Raw genomic sequence first — 20,676 nt, forward strand, 5'->3', positions numbered from 1 at the left:
TTTTCCCATATTTTAGAACATCTTGTACCATTTCACATTGTCGAACCCACTTTCAAAGTCGACAGTTCGTATGTAGATATATTTTTCTTTAGTTTTACTTCCGTGAACAATTTCAACGTCAGAACTGCGTCACTGGTGCCTTTACCTGTCCGAAAGCTACACTAATCGTCATCTATTAGACTTTTCCATTCTTCTGAACATTATTCGTGTCAGAAGCTTGGTGCATGAGCCGTTAAGCTGATTGTGCGGCGGTTTTCGTACATATCTGCTCTTACTATAAGCGAGATTGTGTTGATGATATTATTTCGAAAGCCTGGAGTGCCTCCAATGTCATAGATACCACACACCAACTTGAATAGTCGCTTACTTGCCACCTTCACCGATGCTTTCAGAAATTCCGATGGAATTTTATCGATCTCTTCTGCCTAATTTGATCATATATATAACGAGAAAATTATTACGACGACTTTACATCTCGTTACAACAGCGACTCAGTATTAAAAAAAGTTATTAATAAAGCTCACAGTTGCATGGCCGCATCCGCCCTTATAATGTGTTGAAACTTGCAAAACATTAAAGTAATTATGAAAAAACAGATTGTGGTTGCTCAGCCATAAGAATATTATGTAACAATCGGGGACACTCATGCTGCCTTCACAGTACATGTATCTATTGAGAATTTATAGTAATGGCAAAAACTGCATATCAGCTTAGTAACTCATCTATAATTATTCATACAGATGACTGATTATAAACGTAGTTCATTATGAAGATTTCTGATGTCAGCTTTAATATGGCATATCATATGAATACATTGCTCAAATGGCTCATCTGTTACTAATTTTTTAAACTGTTTACCTAAAATAATTATAACTTTTAAAATGTTGGGTCTAGAATTATGCTTAAAGTTGAAGCGGCCTCGACTCAATGACGTGACTTTTATGGTATGTTTAAGTTTTTCTGTAGCACGTCTGTATAGTACGTAACGTAATTTTAATAGAAATCTAATATTCACTCTCTCATTTCAACCATCTGTATCCTCCATAGTCCTGCCTCCCCTTGCAGGAGAGCTAGCTTGCTCCCGCATCCCAGAGCAACCCATATCCCGTCACTCAGCCACCAGCGCTACCTGAACGCCTGTCTCTTCCCGCTTGCCTCGACTGGCTGGCAATATGTCGGCCAGCTATCGATTGAACACCATTGCCACTTCCCCTGCGAGCCAGACTGTCCTTAACGTCACAACATGTCAATAGCTCTCCTCCAGCGAAAGCAATATTATGCGACCTTCCTGTCAAGAAATCATCAATCCAGTCACATACTTCATTTGATACTCCATAAAGTCATACTTTCGTTAGTAAGCGTTTCTGTGGTACTGAGTAAAATGCTTTCTGGAAGTCAAGAAATACTGTTTTTATCCATTGGCTTTCAGGATATCATGTGAGAAAAACGAGACAGGGCTCAGTGTTCAAACGTAATGAAATATAGTAACACTCTACAAGAGATGGATGTGTAGAATTCTGGACGGTAATTTTGTGGACCACTTTTCTTACCTTTCCTGTAGGCTGGTCAGACATTTTCTTTCTGCGAACTACTCGACACAGTTTTTCATTTGAGGGACCTACAGTATACAATAGTTAAGAGGGGCTAATTCGTCTGCATATTACGTGTAGAATCTGATAGACAATCCAAAACTCTCTGAAGTCAAATGTTCAGTTTTACTGATATCAGTTGTTCCTCACTGCCAGTGACACCAATATTCATCTCACTCATATTCGCAGTTGTGTAGGAATTAAACTGGGCTAGTGTTCTTGGCTCCTTCGACACCCATGAGTGTCTTGAGACTAGCTTTGGTGGCACTTACAGCCTCCAAATACGATAAAAATTTATTGGGCTTGGTAAGAAGTTTTTCGTTAAGATTCTGCTACCTGTACCGACTGAAGGCGTCACGCTTTGTCCTTTTGAGAGCCACGCCTGTCATTCAGGATCCCTATCTATAGGACTTTGCCTGGCTTTACACCTGTTGTGTTACGTGATTCGTCTGAATTTTTTGCTTTGACTATTACAAAGGTCTATGCCTCTCTGTTTGCTAGTATCGCCGGTCACGTGCCAATACATGACACTGAGTACTCCATGTACTATGCCAGCAAGATAGCTGTGAAGACGCTGCTTGAAGGACTAAGAAAGGACTTGGTTGCCAGGAAGAGCAATATACGAGTTGGAGTAAGTACACTTCACTGATTCATATTGTAAATACTGTAGCTTAAAAGAATTATATGAATTAATGCCTTTTGCCCTATTCGCCGTCACAGCAGTTAATTAACAGGAGTAGAAAATAATCGACATCAGGTAATCGCTATCTCCCTTTAGCACCATTTAATGATTTGCAATTTCTTAATAGATATAATGGAATGCTCCCTTTCTCTATGTGCTCAAAGAACGGTCTTTTTATCGTTTTGTAAATATGTCTACAGCTGGTGTGAAAACAGAATTATGATGTTTATAGAAAAAGAGAAGCTAAAAGGGCTCCTTGGTACTTCGAAACATTAAAATAATTATACAGCTCTCGGCTAGCAAAAAGCTTTGGGTATGGGGTAACTGACAGGAAGCCCTGTAATCCCGTTCCATTTCAGAATATAGTGCATCCATCAATGTGGTACCACTAGAATTGTCTAGAAATCCGTTCCATTTTAGAAAACAGAACATCTCCAACAGTAGCATCAGTACACTAATATACCACTGAATGAAATTTATGGAATTTATTGATACCTATTTTTGTTCACAAACGTTTCTTCATGTCGATTTTTGTGGCATGAAATCACCCTATTACACTAAAATTTTCACGTGCAGTCCTCTGCTTTTAGAAATGAAATGGCGTTTTGTTTTACTCTGGTTGGTAGTAAAATTGTAAGTGAATTATCGTTTTCTAATATTAAATAACAGACTTATTCCAAATCTCACGAACTGATCGGTTGTGTATTATTGTGTTGTTCAAATGACAGTTTAACTCTGTATACTGGTTTTTAGACTAATAATCATGAGAAAAGGGTAGTAATACTCAGTATGATATTTTAAAAATACTTTCTCTTGTGTGTACTTTGCCCTAGACAATACAGCTTGACACATTGTTTAAGAGACATTTGATTTCTATGAGTAATCTATATCTTTCTCACAAAGCTGGTATGAATATTGCAAATTAAAGAAAAGGAACCATGCTTAAATTGAACAGTATATAATAACCTTCTGGCAAAAGGTACTAAGTGCCCAAAACAGGTAAAAAAATTAAATTTATTTTATGCAACTAAATTATTTCATTACATAAATGTTTACTTTACCTTGTTTCCAACGTAATGAGATACATTTATGTATTTACACTTATGTAAAACCGAACTTTTGCAATATATATATATATATATATATATATATATATATATATATATATATATGTGTGTGTGTGTGTGTGTGTGTGTGTGTGTGTGTGTGTGTGTGTGTGTGTGTGTGTGTTGGGGCTTACTGGGGCTCAACGCTGAGGGTATCAGCGCCATTTTTGCACATACATACATCAACAGTTCTTTTATGACCCCTGAAAGCTTTCTACTTTTGAATAATTTAGAATACTCATTTACAATTGTGCACTATTATTTCATAGATTTCTAGGTCTTCTTTCGAGACTGCAGATAATCTTTTTGTAAAATACTACCCATTGATCTTTATGTAAAACATTTTTATATGCTTCTTTTCCCTTCTATGTTCAACATACGCCAGAAGAGAATTTGGATCAGTAAAACTTTGATTTTGACACACCTGACAACTCTTACCTATTTATCTTACCTTCCATTATTTTCCATTGTACAATTTCTTTGCAAACTTTGTTATTCTATTTTACTGCTTTTTAATTTTACTTTTGAATATTTTAGAAACTTTGTGATCTGAATGATTATTTTCCTACTCTTTTTAGCTCCTTATTCAGTAAGGTGGTAACAAATTGTATATTAATTCTGTATATCCTTACTAGAAGGAGTTTACTGTGGTACAGAAACAGTCATTTCTGAAATGAATTTATTTCTCAATTATGATCTATGGTTAACTTTCACAACATACTTGAATGATCTGGAATAAGTCAATATACAGGTCATTAACTTATTTTGTATCTGAAAATGGCTAAATGCTGTAATTTACAGATGAGTTCACGCAATGGGAAGAGGTTTGATAAATATGTAATATTTTTGCTCTAAATTAGCTACAAGTTTCTAAACAAAAATCCTTATGTGGAATAAAAAAATATGTAGTGTACTTCACAATTTAACTGTGCATTATGGTATGTATATAGAATCACTGCCTAAATGATCGAAGATTTCAGCTCAGAAAACGATGGTAGTACTACTACCACTCTCAGTTTTAATGAAGAGTACTGAAGGCAATTTTTCTTCTTGTAAGTGTAATTTTTCTTCTCATACTGTAACAATGGACAACATTTTCTTTTCTGGACTCTAATGCATTACTTACAACAAATAATGTTAGACGAAATATGTACCCTGATGCTTGTTAGATAGTTGTCTGCAAGTTGATCATAGGCGAGAACAATTTACTTTTTTCACAGCATCCATCTGCAGAATGGAAACCTTAAAAAACATGAATTAGCCCATAATATAATTCATTATCACACTGATGAATGAAAGCAGAAAAATATATTAACTTACTGACTGTGCCATTATCACTTTTAGAGAAAGCTGTATTGCATCTGAGTTGCTTAAGTAGCTCGACAACACATTTTTTTCTCAAATTTAAATGCTCATCAAAAAGTTTTGAAGTTTAAGATTTATTTCTTAACTCTTGTCCACCCTTTAAGTTTATCATAAATGTTGTACACTTTAATTAAGAGAAACACCATTTATAGGAAACCAGTCAATTGTTATTTTAAACAAATTATTTTTACAATTTCCTGTGATGGTATTCATCTACTAGAATTGATTATACAGTCTATCATCTGAAAAAAGTGGTAATTCAGCTTTTTGTATATAAATGGGAAATCAGCTGTGTAGAGAATGAACAGATAAAACTTTGGAGGTTGATTAGTGACATTTTCTATGTACTCTCACTGTCGATTCTACCTACAACTCTCTTACCTTACAGTTGTACAGTGATATACTGTCACTGTCATCTACTTGTATCTTCACTGAAACATTTTTCAATTCATATGATCAGTAAGGAAATTACAGTTGAGTGATCTCCGTTTGGCCATGTTTATTTATGTATATTTTATACGTGTAAATGAATTCTTCACTTCCATTTTGTTGTAGGCTACAAAATCTCTTTTATGTTTACTGCCCAGTGGATTTCTGTCAATATTTGGTATGAACACCTACTTTGACTATAATGACGACTTCAAGCCGTTTGTGAGGTACGGCGTAAAAAACTTTCTGGGAATCTAGAAATACGGAATCAAGTTGAAATCCCTTGTCGATAGCCATCAACACTTCATATGAGTAAAGAGTTAGTTGTGTTTCAAAACAACGATGTTTTCTAAATCCGTGTTGACTGTGTGCCAGTAGACCAGTCTCTTCGAGGTAATTCGTAATGTTCGAACACAATATATGTTCGACGATCCTGCTGCATATCCATGTTAATGATATGGTCCTGTGGTTTGATACTACAGTCCTCAAAACCCGTGCGCCAACGTCTCAAAAACGAGCACCAACTAATATATGAGTTGTTGTATTTTGTAATTGACATTTGATAAGATCATTCTTCGGCTGTTCCGATTAGTGTTTTTCTGCTGATGTGTTGGAAGTATGAATGCAGAATACTTTCTTGTGAGGAGCTTAGTATTTGTTTGGTTAAATGAGTCTTTAAAAAATACCATACCTGAAACTTAGCATATCAGAGGTTCATGGTAACTTGGAGAATGGGAGAGGGAGACCCAAATATATGTGACTATTTTAAAACAACGGACTTGAAATCTAAAGACCTAAATTTGATTGGTGTCGCTTCAGGTACAGTTCGTTTATCAACAGAATTTTAGATACTCACTCTCCTACAAACATGTAAGTGCTCGCGTAAATTTCATTATAGTCTGCAAAAAACAACCTGAGCAGGTTGTTTGCAGATCATACTGTCGTTTATCATCCAGTAAAGTCACCAGAAGACCAAAACCAATTGCAAGACGGTTTAGAGAAGATATCTGTTTGGTCCGAGAATCGGCAATTCACGCTAAATTATGAAAAATGTGCGTTCATCCACGTGACTGCTAAAAGGAATCCGTTAATCTTCGGTTTCACGATAAATCAATCTAATATAAAAACCTTAAATTCAATTAAATACCAAGGAATTACAATTACAAACATCTTACACTGGGAAGAACTCAAAGAAAATGTTGTGGAGAAGGTGAACCAAAGACGGCGTTTTCTTGGTAGAACACTTAGAAGACGAAACAAATCTACTAAACTGAGTGCATACACTACGCTTGACCGTCGTCTTTCGGAGTGCTGTTGCGCGATGTGAGATCCTTACCAGACAGGATTAACAGAGTGCATCGAAAAAGTTCAAAGAAGGGCAGCACGTTTTGCATTATCGAGAAATAGGGAAGACACTGTCACCGATATGGTACAGGATATATGAGGACATCACTAAAACAAAAGCCTATCTCGTTGCGGTGGGATCTTCTCACGAAATTTCAATCTCCATCTTTTTCCGCCAGATGCGAAAATATTTTGTTGACGCCGGCCTACGTAGGGAGAAACAATCATCACAATGAGATAACGGAAATAACAGAGAATTATTGTGAAGGTGGTTCTTCTGCCAGGCATGTAAGTGTGATTTGCAGAGTAGCCATGTGAGTGCAGGTGTAGATACAGATGAAGGTTTCTAAAAAGACCACTGTTATGTGTGCAAGATTTCTATCTTCACAACGTACGAAAAGTAAAATTAGTAAAGAATCTTAGCTCATTCTCTGTGTTACTTTATGCTACAACAACCTCCAACCAGATTCTTTTTTCTTTTTTCATCAGTCTTCTGACTGGTTTGATGCGGCCCATCAAGAATTCCTTTCCTGTGCCAAAAAACTCTTTACCTCACAGTAGCACTTGTAACCTAAGTTCCTAGTTATTTTCTGGATCTATTCTAATCTCTGTCTGCCTCTACAATTTTTATCCTTTACAGCTCTCTCTAGTGCCATGGAAGTCATTTCCTGTTGTCTTAACAGGTGTCCTACCATCTTGTCCCTTTCTCTTGTCAGTGTGTTCCATATAGCCCTTTCCTCAGCGATTCTGTGGACAACCTCCTCATTCCTTGCCGTATCAGTCCACCTAATTTTCAATGTTGCTCTGTAGCACCAAATCTCAGATGCTTCTCTTTTCTGTTGCGGTTTTCCCACAGTCCATATTTCACTGCCATACAATTCTATACTCCAGACGTACATTCTCAGAAATTTCTTCCTCAAATTGGGGCCTATGTTTGATTCTAGCAGACTTCTCTTGGCCAGGAATGCCCTTTTGGCCATTGCTAGTCTGCTTTTTATGTCCTCCTTGCTTCGTAAGTCATGGGTTATTTTGCTGCCAAGGTAGCAGAATTCCCAATTTTTCTCAGAATTTCAAACATCTTGCACCATTTTACATAGTTGAACGCTTTTTCGAGTTCGATAAATCCGATGAACGTGTCTAGATTTTTCTTTAGTCTTTCTTCCATTATAAACCACAATGTCAGAATTGCCTCTCTGGTGCCTTTACCTTTCCTAAAGTCAAACTGATCGTCATCTAACACATCCTCAGTTTTCTTTTCCATTCTTCTGCATATTATTCTGGTCAGCAGTTTAAATGCATGAACTTTTAAGCTGACTGTGAGATAATTCTCGCACTTGTCAACTCTTGCAGTCTTCGGTATTGTGTGGATGATGTTTCTCCGAAAGTCAGATGGTATATCAACAGACTCATACATTCTACACACGAACGTGAATAGTCGTTTTGTTGCTACTTCCCCCAAATGATTTTAAAAATCCAGATGGAATATTACATATCCCCTCTGTTTTATTCGATCTTAAGTCATTCTGAACTGTTTTAAAGTATTATCCTAATACTGGATCCCCTATCTCTTCTAAATCGACTCTCTTTCTTCTTCTATCACGTCAGATAGTTCGATGAATCTTCTACCAGGCACTTCTGTGTAATATCCATGTAGATGTAGACAGACAAATATTCCCCCTCATAGAAGCCCTTAATGTGCTCTTTCCATACGCCCTCTTCTCTGCATTTAACAGCGGAATTCCCTTGCACTCATAATGTTACCACCCCTGCTTTTAATTTCAGCGAAGGTTGTTTTAACTTTGCTGTATGCTGCATCAGTCCTTCCGATAATCATTTCTTTTTCTACATCCTCATACTTTTCATGCACCCATTTCGCCTTAACTTCCCAGCAATTCCTATTTATTTCATTCCTCAGCGACTTGTAATTTTGTATTCCTGAATTTCCCTGAACATTCTTGTTCTTCCTTCTCTCAGCGATCAACTGAAGTATATCTTCTGATAGTCATGATTTATTGACAGCTATCTTCTTTGAATCTGTGTTTTTGTTTCTGACTTCTGTGATAGCCTTTTTTAGAGATATCCATTCCTCTTCAACTGTATTGCCTGCTGAGCTATTGATTATTGCAGTATCTGTAGCTTTACAGAAATTCAAGCACATCTCTTCATTCCTTAGTACTTACGAATACCACTTCTTTGCCTATTGATTCTTCCTGATTAATCTCTTTACCTTCAACATGCTCTTCATTATATTGTGATCTGAGTCTGTATCTGCTCCCAGTTACGACTTACAACCCAGTATCTAATTTTGGAATCTCTGTCAGTCCATGATATATCTAACTGAAATCATCCCCAGGCCTTTTCCAAGTATATCTCCTCCTCTTGTGATACTTGGACAGAGTATTCGCTATTACTAGATGATATTTATTGCAGAAGTCAATGACTCATTCTCCTCTGTCATTCCTAAGGCGAAGCCAATATTCTCCCAAACGCTTTCTTCTACTGCTTACCCTACAACCGCTATCCAGTCCCCCGTGACTCTCTGATATTCGTCTCCATTTATGTACTGAATTCCCTGTTAAGTATCTCATACACTTTCTCTATCCCTCCATCTTCAGCTTGATACGTCGGCAGGTATGTCTGAACTGTTGTTGTCAGCGTCGGTTTGCTGTCGATTCTGATTAGAATAATCCTATCACTGAACTGTTCACAGTAGCACTCTCTGTGTCCACATACGTATTCATAATGAACCCTACTCCCATTATAACATTCTCTGCTGCTGTTGATACTAATCTATGCTCATCTGACCAGAATCCTTGTCTTCTTTCCACTTCACTTCACTGAGCTCCACTATATCTGAACTGAGCCTTTGCATTTCCCTTTTCAGATTTTCTAGCTTCCTTATCACGTTCAAACCTCTGACATTCCACGCCCCAACTCGTAGAACGTTATATCCTTTCTTTTGCTATTCAATATTTTTCTCGTGGTCACCTCACCCTTGGCAGTCCCCTCCCGGAGATCCGAAAGGGAGCTAGTCCGGAATATTTAGCCAGTGTAGAGATCATCATGACACTTTTTCAGTTACAGGTCACTGTGGTGTGCGTACTGTAAGACCTTCGGTACACTCACCATCAGATTATTTGACTTGTCGCTCTAGCGAAGTAAGCAAGTGTCAGCAATATGTCTCGTGGCCTTATCGTGGCATGTTTATCTTCTGCCGTTAGGTCAGACGATAGAAATGCCACTTGCACGCTTAGAGTAGCAGATTGACGGTGACCAACTTTAAACAGAACTTGATTAATTTTCACACACATTTATTAAAATAATACAAATCATAAACCTTACTTAACTTGATTCTGGATGCTATTCACAATTGACAATCTGAAGTTCGTTTGGTCTTGGTATGTTAATCTTATTCTCACATATCTCTGATACTTGACAAAGTGTCTATACATTTCTCTTCATGGCTATGTACAGGAATATGATAATCTTATTAGGCGCAGACTGAAACTTGACTATAGACTAATGCAGACTGACTAATCGGAGGTCTGTACACTCATTATAATACCTCGAGCGTTCAGGTATCACTGCGCGAGTGTGATCCGCGAGGAGAAAAGGTTCTACGTTAGCAGCAATCTCATTGGCTGCGTTACATATTAATACGCGGATTGGCGGAAGCAGAATTTGGTCCATCTCTAAGGCAGCGCCATCTTGTAGTGCGGAGACGGACGAGCGCTGCGCCTGCGCTGTTGTGCTTAGCGGGGCGCGCTCTAGTGGGAAAGTTGTGTACGCTCTGACTACGCGGAAATATGTACACAACAGTCACATATCTTGTGGAAACGCATTATACGCCTTCTGCATCCTCACGCCGCAGATCATTGCTGATTCTTTCGCCTTTAGAGGCAGTTTTCCCTCCCTAAAGGCAATAGAGTACTTTGAACGTGTATCCGCTCCTCTGCCCTCTTTGACAAGGCCGTTGGATGAAAGAGGTTGACTTCTTATGCAGGAAGTCTTCGGCCACCAATGTTAATAATTATTCAAAATTTAAGAGATTGTGGGTTTCGAACAGAGAACCGAAGTCATTATGATTACTAATTAAATACACTACCCATAGCCCACCAGATATTCGCGCGAACGATTGAACGATTGAAGAATGTCATGTAGCAAATTTAATGTATCTGCATGATTCATGCCGGCCGGAGTGACCGAGCGGTTCTAGGCGTTTCAGTCTGGAACCGCGCGACCGCTACGTCGCAGGTTCGAATCCTGCCGCGGGCATGGATGTGTGTGAGTCCTTAGATTAGTTAGGTTTAAGTAGTTCTAAGTTCTAGGGGACGGATGACCTCAGATGTTAAGTCCCATAGTGCTCGGAGCCAAGCCATTTTTGCATGATTCACTTCAACTTGAGATTTTATTTTCAGGTGTTTTACTACAAATTTGTACCCATTCGTGTCATTTAAATTTTGTTGGTTCCATAACATTTTAAACACATTGGCCACAGCAATATATAATTAGCAATAATATAAATGTTTCTGGTAAAAGTTAGCGAAGTCATAGTGTTATAACACAACTGAAACACGAATAATTTGTGCGGTACTACTATGTTTTTGAGATGCTGGATTGATTTGAGGTGATATATCCGAATTTAAGGGATTTATTCACGAAAGAAGATTTCCTTTTGAACATAAAAGACGTAATTTTTCTGTGGCATTAGCGTTGTCTAAACTGAGACTTCTACTGTTTATGAGGAAATGCTGCTGAGGACAAGTCGTCGTATATATCGGGCTAGCGAGCAGCTGTAAAACGATAATTCATCTCCTTGACGCAGATGAATTGCACTCTAAAAGCTACGCTGCAGCAAGATAAAAATAAGCTTCCGACGTTGGCACTCTGCAAACAAGACAACGAGCGTACCTATGTACAAAGGACTGTGCTTGTCATTCAAGCGAATATCGCTCACTTCATATGCGTGGCAGACCAGAACAATAAAACGCAGCAATTCTCTTTTGGAATAAGCCTTTACTCCATCCTCACAGCAAGTTTGAATTAGAACAGAAGGGAGTAATGTTTGACTTCCTTGTTAAAGTTTTCGTGCATTCATAGGGGAGGACGTGACAGGTTGCGAAGAATTTTCTACGATAAAATGTGATAAAGATCGTTGTCATACGTCGTCTCGTCGGAGAGTGTTCGTCAGAGAGTAACACAGGGAAGTATGATAGGACCATGGTGTACGGTAAGGTGTGGAATTTGGGTGACTGTTGGAGGATACAAGATGACTTAGACAACATTTACAGTTGGTGTGATGAATGGCAGCTTGCTCTAAACGTAGCGAAATGGAAGTTAATGCAGATGACGGCAAAGCAGTCCTGTAATGTTCGAATGCAGCGCTAGTAGAGTGACGCTTGTCGCAGTCCTGGCCATTAAATATCTAGGAATAGCGTTGCAGAGCGATATGTAACATAATGAGCACGTTAAGGACTGTAGTAAGGAAGGCGAATGATCGACTTCGATTTACTGGGAGAGGTTTAGAAAACCGTGGTTCGTCTGTATAAGGAGATCCGTTCTTGACTACTGTTCCGAGTGTATGGAATCCCCTCCAGGTCGATAAGCCTGATGTTATCTTCGGGTGAATATGATATGAAAAGGAATTTGTTCTTCCATAGCTTTTTAATAGTTGAATCGTACCATTCCAGACTCGATGACTTTGTTTTCTAAACATTCTAAATACCTTAATTAAAAAATTACTTTTCTCTCCCTTGCTTGTTACATTTGTGTTCTTTGCGTCAGTATGGTTCGCGTGGCTTAAACATTCACAGAATATACAAGTATCATAGTCAAGTTTTGTTTCTACATGCCTGAGGTATATGTATAAGAGGTTTTCATGACAAGAAAATATCTTCTTCCCTGCTGTTGAAATGTGGAAAATTACTTAACAATGCAAGTCCCTGATTGACTTCAAATTATTATAGCACACTCTCCTAACAGTTATATTTTATCAACCGTTGTGTGAAGACGCAGTTCATGTATTTATCGTAGCAATTTCTGTATGCTTATCATGTTAAGGGGGGTAGGACGTCAAACGGGCTGACGGAGCAGGAGAGTCACCACAGGACATTTTAATTTCTACTGTCTATACTTTTACAAATAAATTCATAAAACTTTATCACCATGACCAGGAAAGATTGAGGACTCACACTCATCGCAATGGAAGTTCAAAAACGTAGCAAAATACCTTTTTTTTTTACATGTGAAATTTCATCATTTTTCACTTATTACTGGCTGCATTTGTTGCTATAGGTACACTTTTATTCCTAAGTAAGAGAGATTCTTCGATGAATTTTTCATTGCATACAAACAGTAGTTACAGGTGTATGAAACTCTAGAATTTTCCAAATCTATTAAAAAACTGTGGAAAAAATGAGATAATTAACTATAAAACTTGAATTTTTTCTAAACATGAAGTTTAAAATGTAACAATTCATTCATTTTTTCATAAATTAAATACCTTCTAGAGTTTCATACACCTGTAACTAAGGTTTGTATGCTGTGCAAAAGTCAGCGAAGAATCTCTCTTACTTAGGAAGAAAAGTGTACCTATAGCAACAAATGCAGCCAGTAGTAAGTGAAAAATGATGAAATTTCAAATGTAAAAAAATGTGTTTTGTTACGTTTTTGAGCTTCCACTGCTATGAGTATGAATCCTTTCTGGTCATGCTGTTAAAGTTTCGTGAATTTATTTGTAAAAGTATAGACAGTGGAAATTAAAATGTCCTGTGGTGACTCTCCTGCTCCAAGTCGGCCCGTTTGACGTCCCACCCCCCTTAAAACGATTCTTTCCGATGGAAGCATTAGTAGATGTTTCTGACAGGTGAGGATACTATTTCTGAAGCAGAAAATCACAACAGTGATAACAACATTCATCCTTCACCTGATTCAGAAGACATTTCAAGAAAGTAATACCTCAAATAACAATGTGCAAGCTGTTCAACTGATTCAGTCTAAAGAAAAATATAAAATCACGTCGAACTTACAATCCTTTCCGCAGACTGGAGCAACATGTAGTGCAAACATTATAAAACGGACTCTTTGTCCAATAAGTTACTCTATCGTCAAAGTAAGTGATATAAAGTCATCTCTTCAATCTATGATGCACGATAATATAAGTATTGTGATGGAAACGCCTAACATTGATGGTCGAAGAGTTTATGGGTATAGCCGGCAAGCATTAGACAAAATTACACTTGAAGCCTATACTGTCCTGTTATTACTGCCTGGTGTGTATAAATCATATGGTAAAGCAACAAAGAGGCTGTGGGGTCCAGAAACAGAAAGAGCCACCTTCCCTGTCGTACTGCCGCTGAAACGGTTCCGTTACCACTGACGTGTGTTACGTTTCGATGACAAATCTGGTCGAAGAGCACGAAAAGTAAATGACAAACTGGCACGTATAAGAGGTCTTTGGGGTACGTGGGTGGAAGTACACTCGAAACTGTATAATCTTGGCACAAATGTAATTGTGGAGGACCAGCTTGCGTCTTTCCGACGATGTTGTTCATTCACACAGTATTATTATATCCAGGAATACTCCACAAATGTATCATCGTTCTACAGTTTATTAACACTACCCTGATACAAATAATTCTGTCACCAAGCGTCCAGTGGTAGGTGAACACTTTACTAAAATGATATAAATGGATGGCGTTATACAAATTTCCGGGAACTGCAAGCGGAATGTGGAATTCCGCTGGAAACCACAAGTCCGTTGACATACCAAGGCAGTGATCGGTGAAGTCCAGCGTGCAGCATGGCACCCAGATTCTAAGTCCAGAGCACAGCCAAGTCTACAATGAGCAATAGGTAAACAGTCCACGAGACGAAGCAGTCCACTGCAAGAGTAGCACTTCCGAGTTATGCAGTGGAACATAGCACGATGAGAAGTGGCTTGTAGACTCGGTGGCAGCGTTAAATAAGGCTCCATAGTTAATGAAACCGGCGGCTGGGGTCGCTGTATATTATGGGAGGCCAATCGCTGTATGGTCTGGGTGGCGAATAGCTGTGGATTGGAGCGCGCGCGCGCGAACGCGGCCTGTGATGCTAACAGGTGGCCGCGCGTGGAGAAATGCGGCCAACGATGGGTTTCTCGGCCGCACGTAATGGAGCGCCCCTTTGCCCCTTTGCCCGGTGAGGAGCAACTGGCTTGTCGGAAAACTTCCCAATCCGGAAGCTGCACCCCGAAGACTTTCCGGCCCCACGGCTGGACGATGGTTCCTGGAATCCATGCTGCTTGCCGGCCATATCCTTTCGGCCACACCATAGCCCCGGAGTGGAACTTGGAAGTGGGCAGCGGTTGAGCTCAAGGAGGACCAGGGGCTGCCGTCCGTACAGAAGTTCCGCTGGACTTTCGTCTCCGATAGGTGTGGATCTGTAACAGCTGATAAAAAAAGTTAGTGAGGCATCAGTGGAGTGATCCTGCAGGTACTTCTGCGTCTGTGTTTTGAAAGTGCGGACAATCCTCTCGGTTTCTCCATTTAACCTGCAGATGGAAGGGTGACGTTCTGACGTGCTGAAAGCCATGCTGGGCACAGTGTAATCCCTGACACAGTACTCGTTAAAGCCTGTGCTATGGTAAGTGAGCGGGATTCACCTTATGAGAAAGGATTTTCGTATAGTTATCGACCGCGTGTACCTGAATGGTGGCAAATCAGACTTACATCCACTCTGTAATATAATGATCCGTCAAGTAAGTTCGAAATGCAATTATTCGTCAGGATGGATCAAAAGCAACCCAGAAGATGTTACCAATTAGATAATAATACGGTCGCCAGCCTAATTAGGCATTAACTGAGTTTCTTCCCTATACAAGTTGGTATATATTCAAGCAAAACAACAAGTTGTAACACTGCATAATATAGTCGAATTTTAGAACCAGAAAATCTATTGAACTGATAGTTTCACGTTCTGTATTGATATGGATGAACACATAACACTACCTCTAATGTGTACTACAAAACTTTATACTGTCTATTAATCTGATTAAAATCGGGCATAGGTTACCCTAGAAATTGCACTTTCGTGTCACACACAAAATGTCAATTTTGATAAAGATAAAACATTGACAAATTTTGACTTTTATATTTTCACTTTTGCTGGTCAAAGCAATTTAGAACACTTCAGAATTCAAATGAATGAGGGGGGACCCTGAAAGAGTTATGATCGCTGTATTTAAAAAATTGATTACTGACTTTATTATGCATTCAAGAATTCCACTATATAATTTACTACTCTTTTCATCTTACTTACTGCTCATCTAAATGCCTTTAAATCTGTCTCGAAATAATAAACTTCATTACTATATCAATACTAAAGTTATCTTTAAACTCGTTAGACCTTCGTTATTCATTTACTGGTTCATTAACAAAACATTTCTTTAAACACCAGTCTAACATAGCTTGTTCTGCAAATAATTATTATTAACACAAATTTTAATTTTCATTTCGGGACACTCGGATTGCACAACATTTGGAAAGGACCCTAGGTTAGTTGTGAGGATAATTAAATGATAGGAAAGTTCTGGTAAAATTTAGGTTACTATTGCACCAAACAAACACAGTTCACTCTCTGATCCACACGAATACAGTACTAAAAGTTTCAACCTGCTAGTATCGATGCGGCGGTTGGCGGACGGCGAGATGGCGAGGCACAGAGCACACATACAACCACAGCTATGGCTCTTGATGTATCAGCACTTTAATTCTTCTTAGCGTCGCAATACTTTTCCATTTAGTGCCTATGGAATTTTGCCATGCTGTGTGGGCGTTGGAACGGCATACCCGAGGCTCAGTGAAGCTATGTCTTCCAGGAGAGCCTCCTCGCTCCAGAAGGTGTTGCTCAAACCAGTGCCAAACTCCAACAACTACTGAGCCCGCTGTGCCGTGCAGTGCCCGTGCGCATTTTCCCGCGCTCGCCTGCCATCCACCTTTTACCGCTCCTTTACAGATAGGGTATTCACCCGAGGTTTTGCATTCGAGATATCCTAACACATTGCCTACGTATGGACCAGACGCACAGTTACAATTTTAAACATCTTACAACAGTCTCAACATTTGTTACATTTCAATTATATTACAATATTACTTGGCATTTGACATAAACATTAATATTCACATTGAAACTTGTTTACAGTTTGCTTAACACAATGGCATGAAACAAAAAAAATTGAAATCAGAACAGAATCAGATGGGAAGAATTACTTATATGTACAGTATTACAGAGTCGTTGTTGTTACAACAGGAAACACGTAACTCCTCGCTAAGGAATTGTCAGATACGAGCACTTCCTGCAGACCTTCAATCGCAAATTTCTTTTCTAAAGCTGCGATGAGTGTTGGTGGTTGACGTGGCATTACATCGGACCATGTACAGAAATTTGAAGTAAACGTCAACCACTATGAACAACATGGCGTCAAACACTGGAACAGCAACATTAATGTGTACCCATTCCCAAGGGCGAGCACGTGGTGGCCAAGAAGAACATGAATGTCGTGGAGATGCCTACTGGCTTTGGTAGGACGGACATATTCGTGTGAGTCATTGAATCTCCTGGTTCAAGTCGGGGCAGTAAGTGAACCTGCTAGCCAGAAGTTTAGTTCAGGATATCCCCCAGTGAACTTGGTCCAGTAGTTGCAGGATGTTCTGACGAAGAGAATGAGAGTGACTACCCGTGGGTGTCCCTTGTCGGAAACGAGTTGAATTTGTCGATCAACATCAGCTGATGGCAGGCATTAAAGAACTGACGGAGTGCCACGGACGTCCTGGGAGGTTGTCCTTCGTGACATCCATGAAGTATGCGTAGTTTCTTTTGTATCCCGCCTGGGAGGCGGCGCGTGGGTAGGAACGGGAAAAGGGAAATTACGTCGGTACTGCCAATACAGTTAAAGCACCTTTACTAGTGGATAAAAATATGCAAACATATTACATAACTTGCAAGGTGGTGCGAAGTTGAACCGAAGTGTCCTTACTGTCTGCACCTGATGAAATGGGCTGAAGCAGTCGCGGAGCTCGTAGACCTCGACAGCACCGGCTAGAGGCTGCTGTCATCAGTGTCTCTTGTAGAGCCAACTTAGCAGAGCGGACCTACGTTGTGGCATCGTAGCTATCGATACCACAGTTTTTGGTGTACCTCGTCGTTGCCGGTTGCGTCTGCTACAGGGAGCTGGTAATGGGAAATAAATCTATGAGTGCTTACGTTTCTTTGTTGATGTGAAAACACAGAATTTCTTCGTCATTTTTTCTGTTTTCCGTCTTTCCTTAGTTGGTTTAAATTCGTGGAGGTATGTTCCGTGTTTGCAAGTAATCGAAGGCACTCACATTTATGAGTGAAAGAACGCCAGAAATCGGCCAAATTGCCTCCAATTATTTACACAGAGGTAACATATCTCCACGAACAGAATTTCTTCTTTATCGAACTCCAGATCGGGTTCCCATGGAAAGCGCGAGAGGGCATCAGCGTTGGCATGCTCAGTCGTGTCGCGGAGGTGAAACTCGTACTGGTCGCACGCCAAAAGTAAAGCGCAGCGCTGGAGGTGGTGAGCAGTCCTGTCTGGTGCTGCATTGAGTAACGACGTGAGAGGTTTACGATCCGAGACGAGGTGAAACTTTGCGCCGTACACAAAAACAAGGAATTTCTATAACGTGAAGACGGTGTCGAGCGCTTCTTGTTCTGTTTGGGAGCCCCTGCGTTGTGTGTCAGTCAATGTTTTCGATGCATAGGACGCTCAGAGCCATGCCCCTCGTTGTGTGCCAGGACCTGTCCAAAGCGTGAACCAGACGCGTCTGTTACAATAACTATCTGCTTTGTTGGATCAAAACGTGCGAGTCACAGGACCGTCGACAACTAGAATTTTAATCGAAATTAGAATTATATTAATACCTTCAGCTGCTAACTGGCGTTGTTATATAGCAACGAGAACAGGTGAAAATGCAGGCCCCTACCAGGACTCGAACCCGGGATCTCCTGCTTACATGTCAGACGCTCTATCCACCTGAGCCGCCGAGGGCACAGAGGATGGCGCGATTGCAGGGACTATCTCGCGCACGCCTCCCGTGAAACCCACATTCTCACCTTGTGTGTCCACACACTACATTCGTAGTGTCCCACCCCAACACACTCATTACTCGTGGAAGACATTCTTACCGAGTCCCGTAAGAGTTTGGGGAATATGTGAGCATCCGCACAGAAGAACAAGGTCATGGCCGGTGTTGCCAGAAGTATATACTTATATGGATATGGTGTCTGTTCTTTCGGACATGTCCGAAAGAACAGACACCGTACCCATATAAGGATTTAAATCAGTGGAAGGCGCGCTCTCAAGTTGGTGTACACTGGAAAGGCACCACTCTTTTGCATAACGGAGACATGGAGGCGGATTATGTTGCTGCTGCGAGTAAGTACTTTCGACATCTTCCCAGAAGCACCGGAGTTACTTAAGCGTTGTTGATATGGGGAATTTGGTTAGGACTTCGACATGTTTATTCAGTGGACGGATGCCAGAAGCTGGAAATGATGTGGCCGAGGTACCCAGTCCCAGTTTGGAAGAAACAACATTTGTCTTTCCTGCATTTTAGGACAACCTCCCTTTAGACGCTGAATAAAGATCTCGGATTGAGAAGGCGTTCCTCTGCGGTTCTCCATTACAATGATGTCGTCTAAATAGTTAATGCGACCATCGACTTTGAGTACTAATCGTTCCAAACACCGTTGCAAAATGGCGGTAGCACTTGCAATACCAAACAGTAAGCGTTTCAAACGATGTAACCCGTGCGGCGTGTTAAATGTAAGAAACTGTTGCATCAAAGGGAAGTTGGTAGTATGCATCCGCTAGGTCTGTTTTAGAGAAGAAGTTTCCACCTTTTAATCTGGACAGTGGTTTTTCCTGCTTCGGAATAGGGCATGTCTCAATTTCTGGGCGTTGACGGCTACTTTAAAACCGCCGCACAGGTGGACCTTCTCTGGTGGCTTTCGCACTATGACTAATGGTGTTGTCAATTGACTAGAAGTAAAAGGTTCTACAACTTCAACTGCAGTTAGGCGATCCAACTCGTACTTGGTACCTGAGAGATAATGGAACGGGGCCGCGCGGGATTAGCCGAGCGGTCTGGGGCGCTGCAGTCATGGAGTGTGCGGCTGGTCCCGGCGGAGGTCGGAGTCCTCCCTCACGCATGTGTGTGTATGTTTGTTCTTAGGGTAATTTGGGTTAAGTAGTGTGTAAGCTTAGGGACTGATGACCTTGGCAGTTAAGTCCCATAAGTTTTCACACACATTTGTTTTGGAACGGGGCGGGCTCGGAAGTACCGAGGCCATGCATTGCGTCTCACTGCGATATGTGCCTCAAAATCCTTTGCGATGCCGTGTTCCGGGGTGAACAGGTCCTCATAATACAGGCAAAATGCCTCTAGGTCCGAGTACGGAACGCCATCGGAAACTGAATTCACAGAATCGTCTATCGAAAATCAAAATTTCTGAAAAGGTAATCGGAATGGAGTCACTGTTAACTACTAAGAATGCGAGTGAAATTACAATATGTTTTTGGCAGTGCGACTACGTACTGGAATGGTATGACTATCGTACGTCATTAGACGTCTTTTTGTTTCTTGCAACGAAGTAGCTCCAAGTATCAAACAGGTAGCGTAATTCAAGATGCCCAGGGTTTCTCTGCAATTTGTATTTCTGTGAAAAGCTTACAGGAGGTCAGTTGATGGTCTATAGTGGCTACCAGATTAACATCCTTCTGTTTGCAGGAGGTTGTCTTGGCTGACGGGACTTGTGACACACAGAAGCTATTTGACCGTCGGAAGTCCTCGCTTTTATGTTTTTGAAAACAATCCGGGCATGAAGGCGAACTTTTCGGTACCCAAGATCGGTTTGGATGGGCTCGAGCGGGACGTTATTGGTTAATGGTACAGCGCCCCGCCTGTACTGTTGCTGCGTCCAAATTGCTACTGGCTGCCGGCTCCGATGTATTTACATTAACGGCTGCTGCGTCGATAAACGACTTAAGTTTCTTGCCTGCTGCTCACGTCACTTCGAAGCTTTGTGCTATCTACGAATATTTGTCTAATGATGAGTCTTGGGTTGGACTGCCTCATCCTGAAAATCCCTGTCTGGA

The 20,676-nt window shown here is 40.4% G+C and overlaps 1 protein-coding gene across 1 annotated transcript in view; it reads left to right on the forward strand.

Moving 5' to 3' along the window:
• Positions 1–20,676, forward strand: part of LOC126151188 (dehydrogenase/reductase SDR family member 11-like) — an 86,377-nt gene that overhangs the window by 38,931 nt on the left and 26,770 nt on the right. The window contains exon 4 of the mRNA XM_049915926.1: positions 2,091–2,220. Coding sequence (XP_049771883.1) covers positions 2,091–2,220 — 130 coding nt within the window. The remainder of the gene's footprint in view (positions 1–2,090; positions 2,221–20,676) is intronic.

The sequence above is a fragment of the Schistocerca cancellata genome, chromosome 2 (genome assembly GCF_023864275.1).
Source record: "Schistocerca cancellata isolate TAMUIC-IGC-003103 chromosome 2, iqSchCanc2.1, whole genome shotgun sequence".
NCBI classification, from domain to species: domain Eukaryota; kingdom Metazoa; phylum Arthropoda; class Insecta; order Orthoptera; family Acrididae; genus Schistocerca; species Schistocerca cancellata.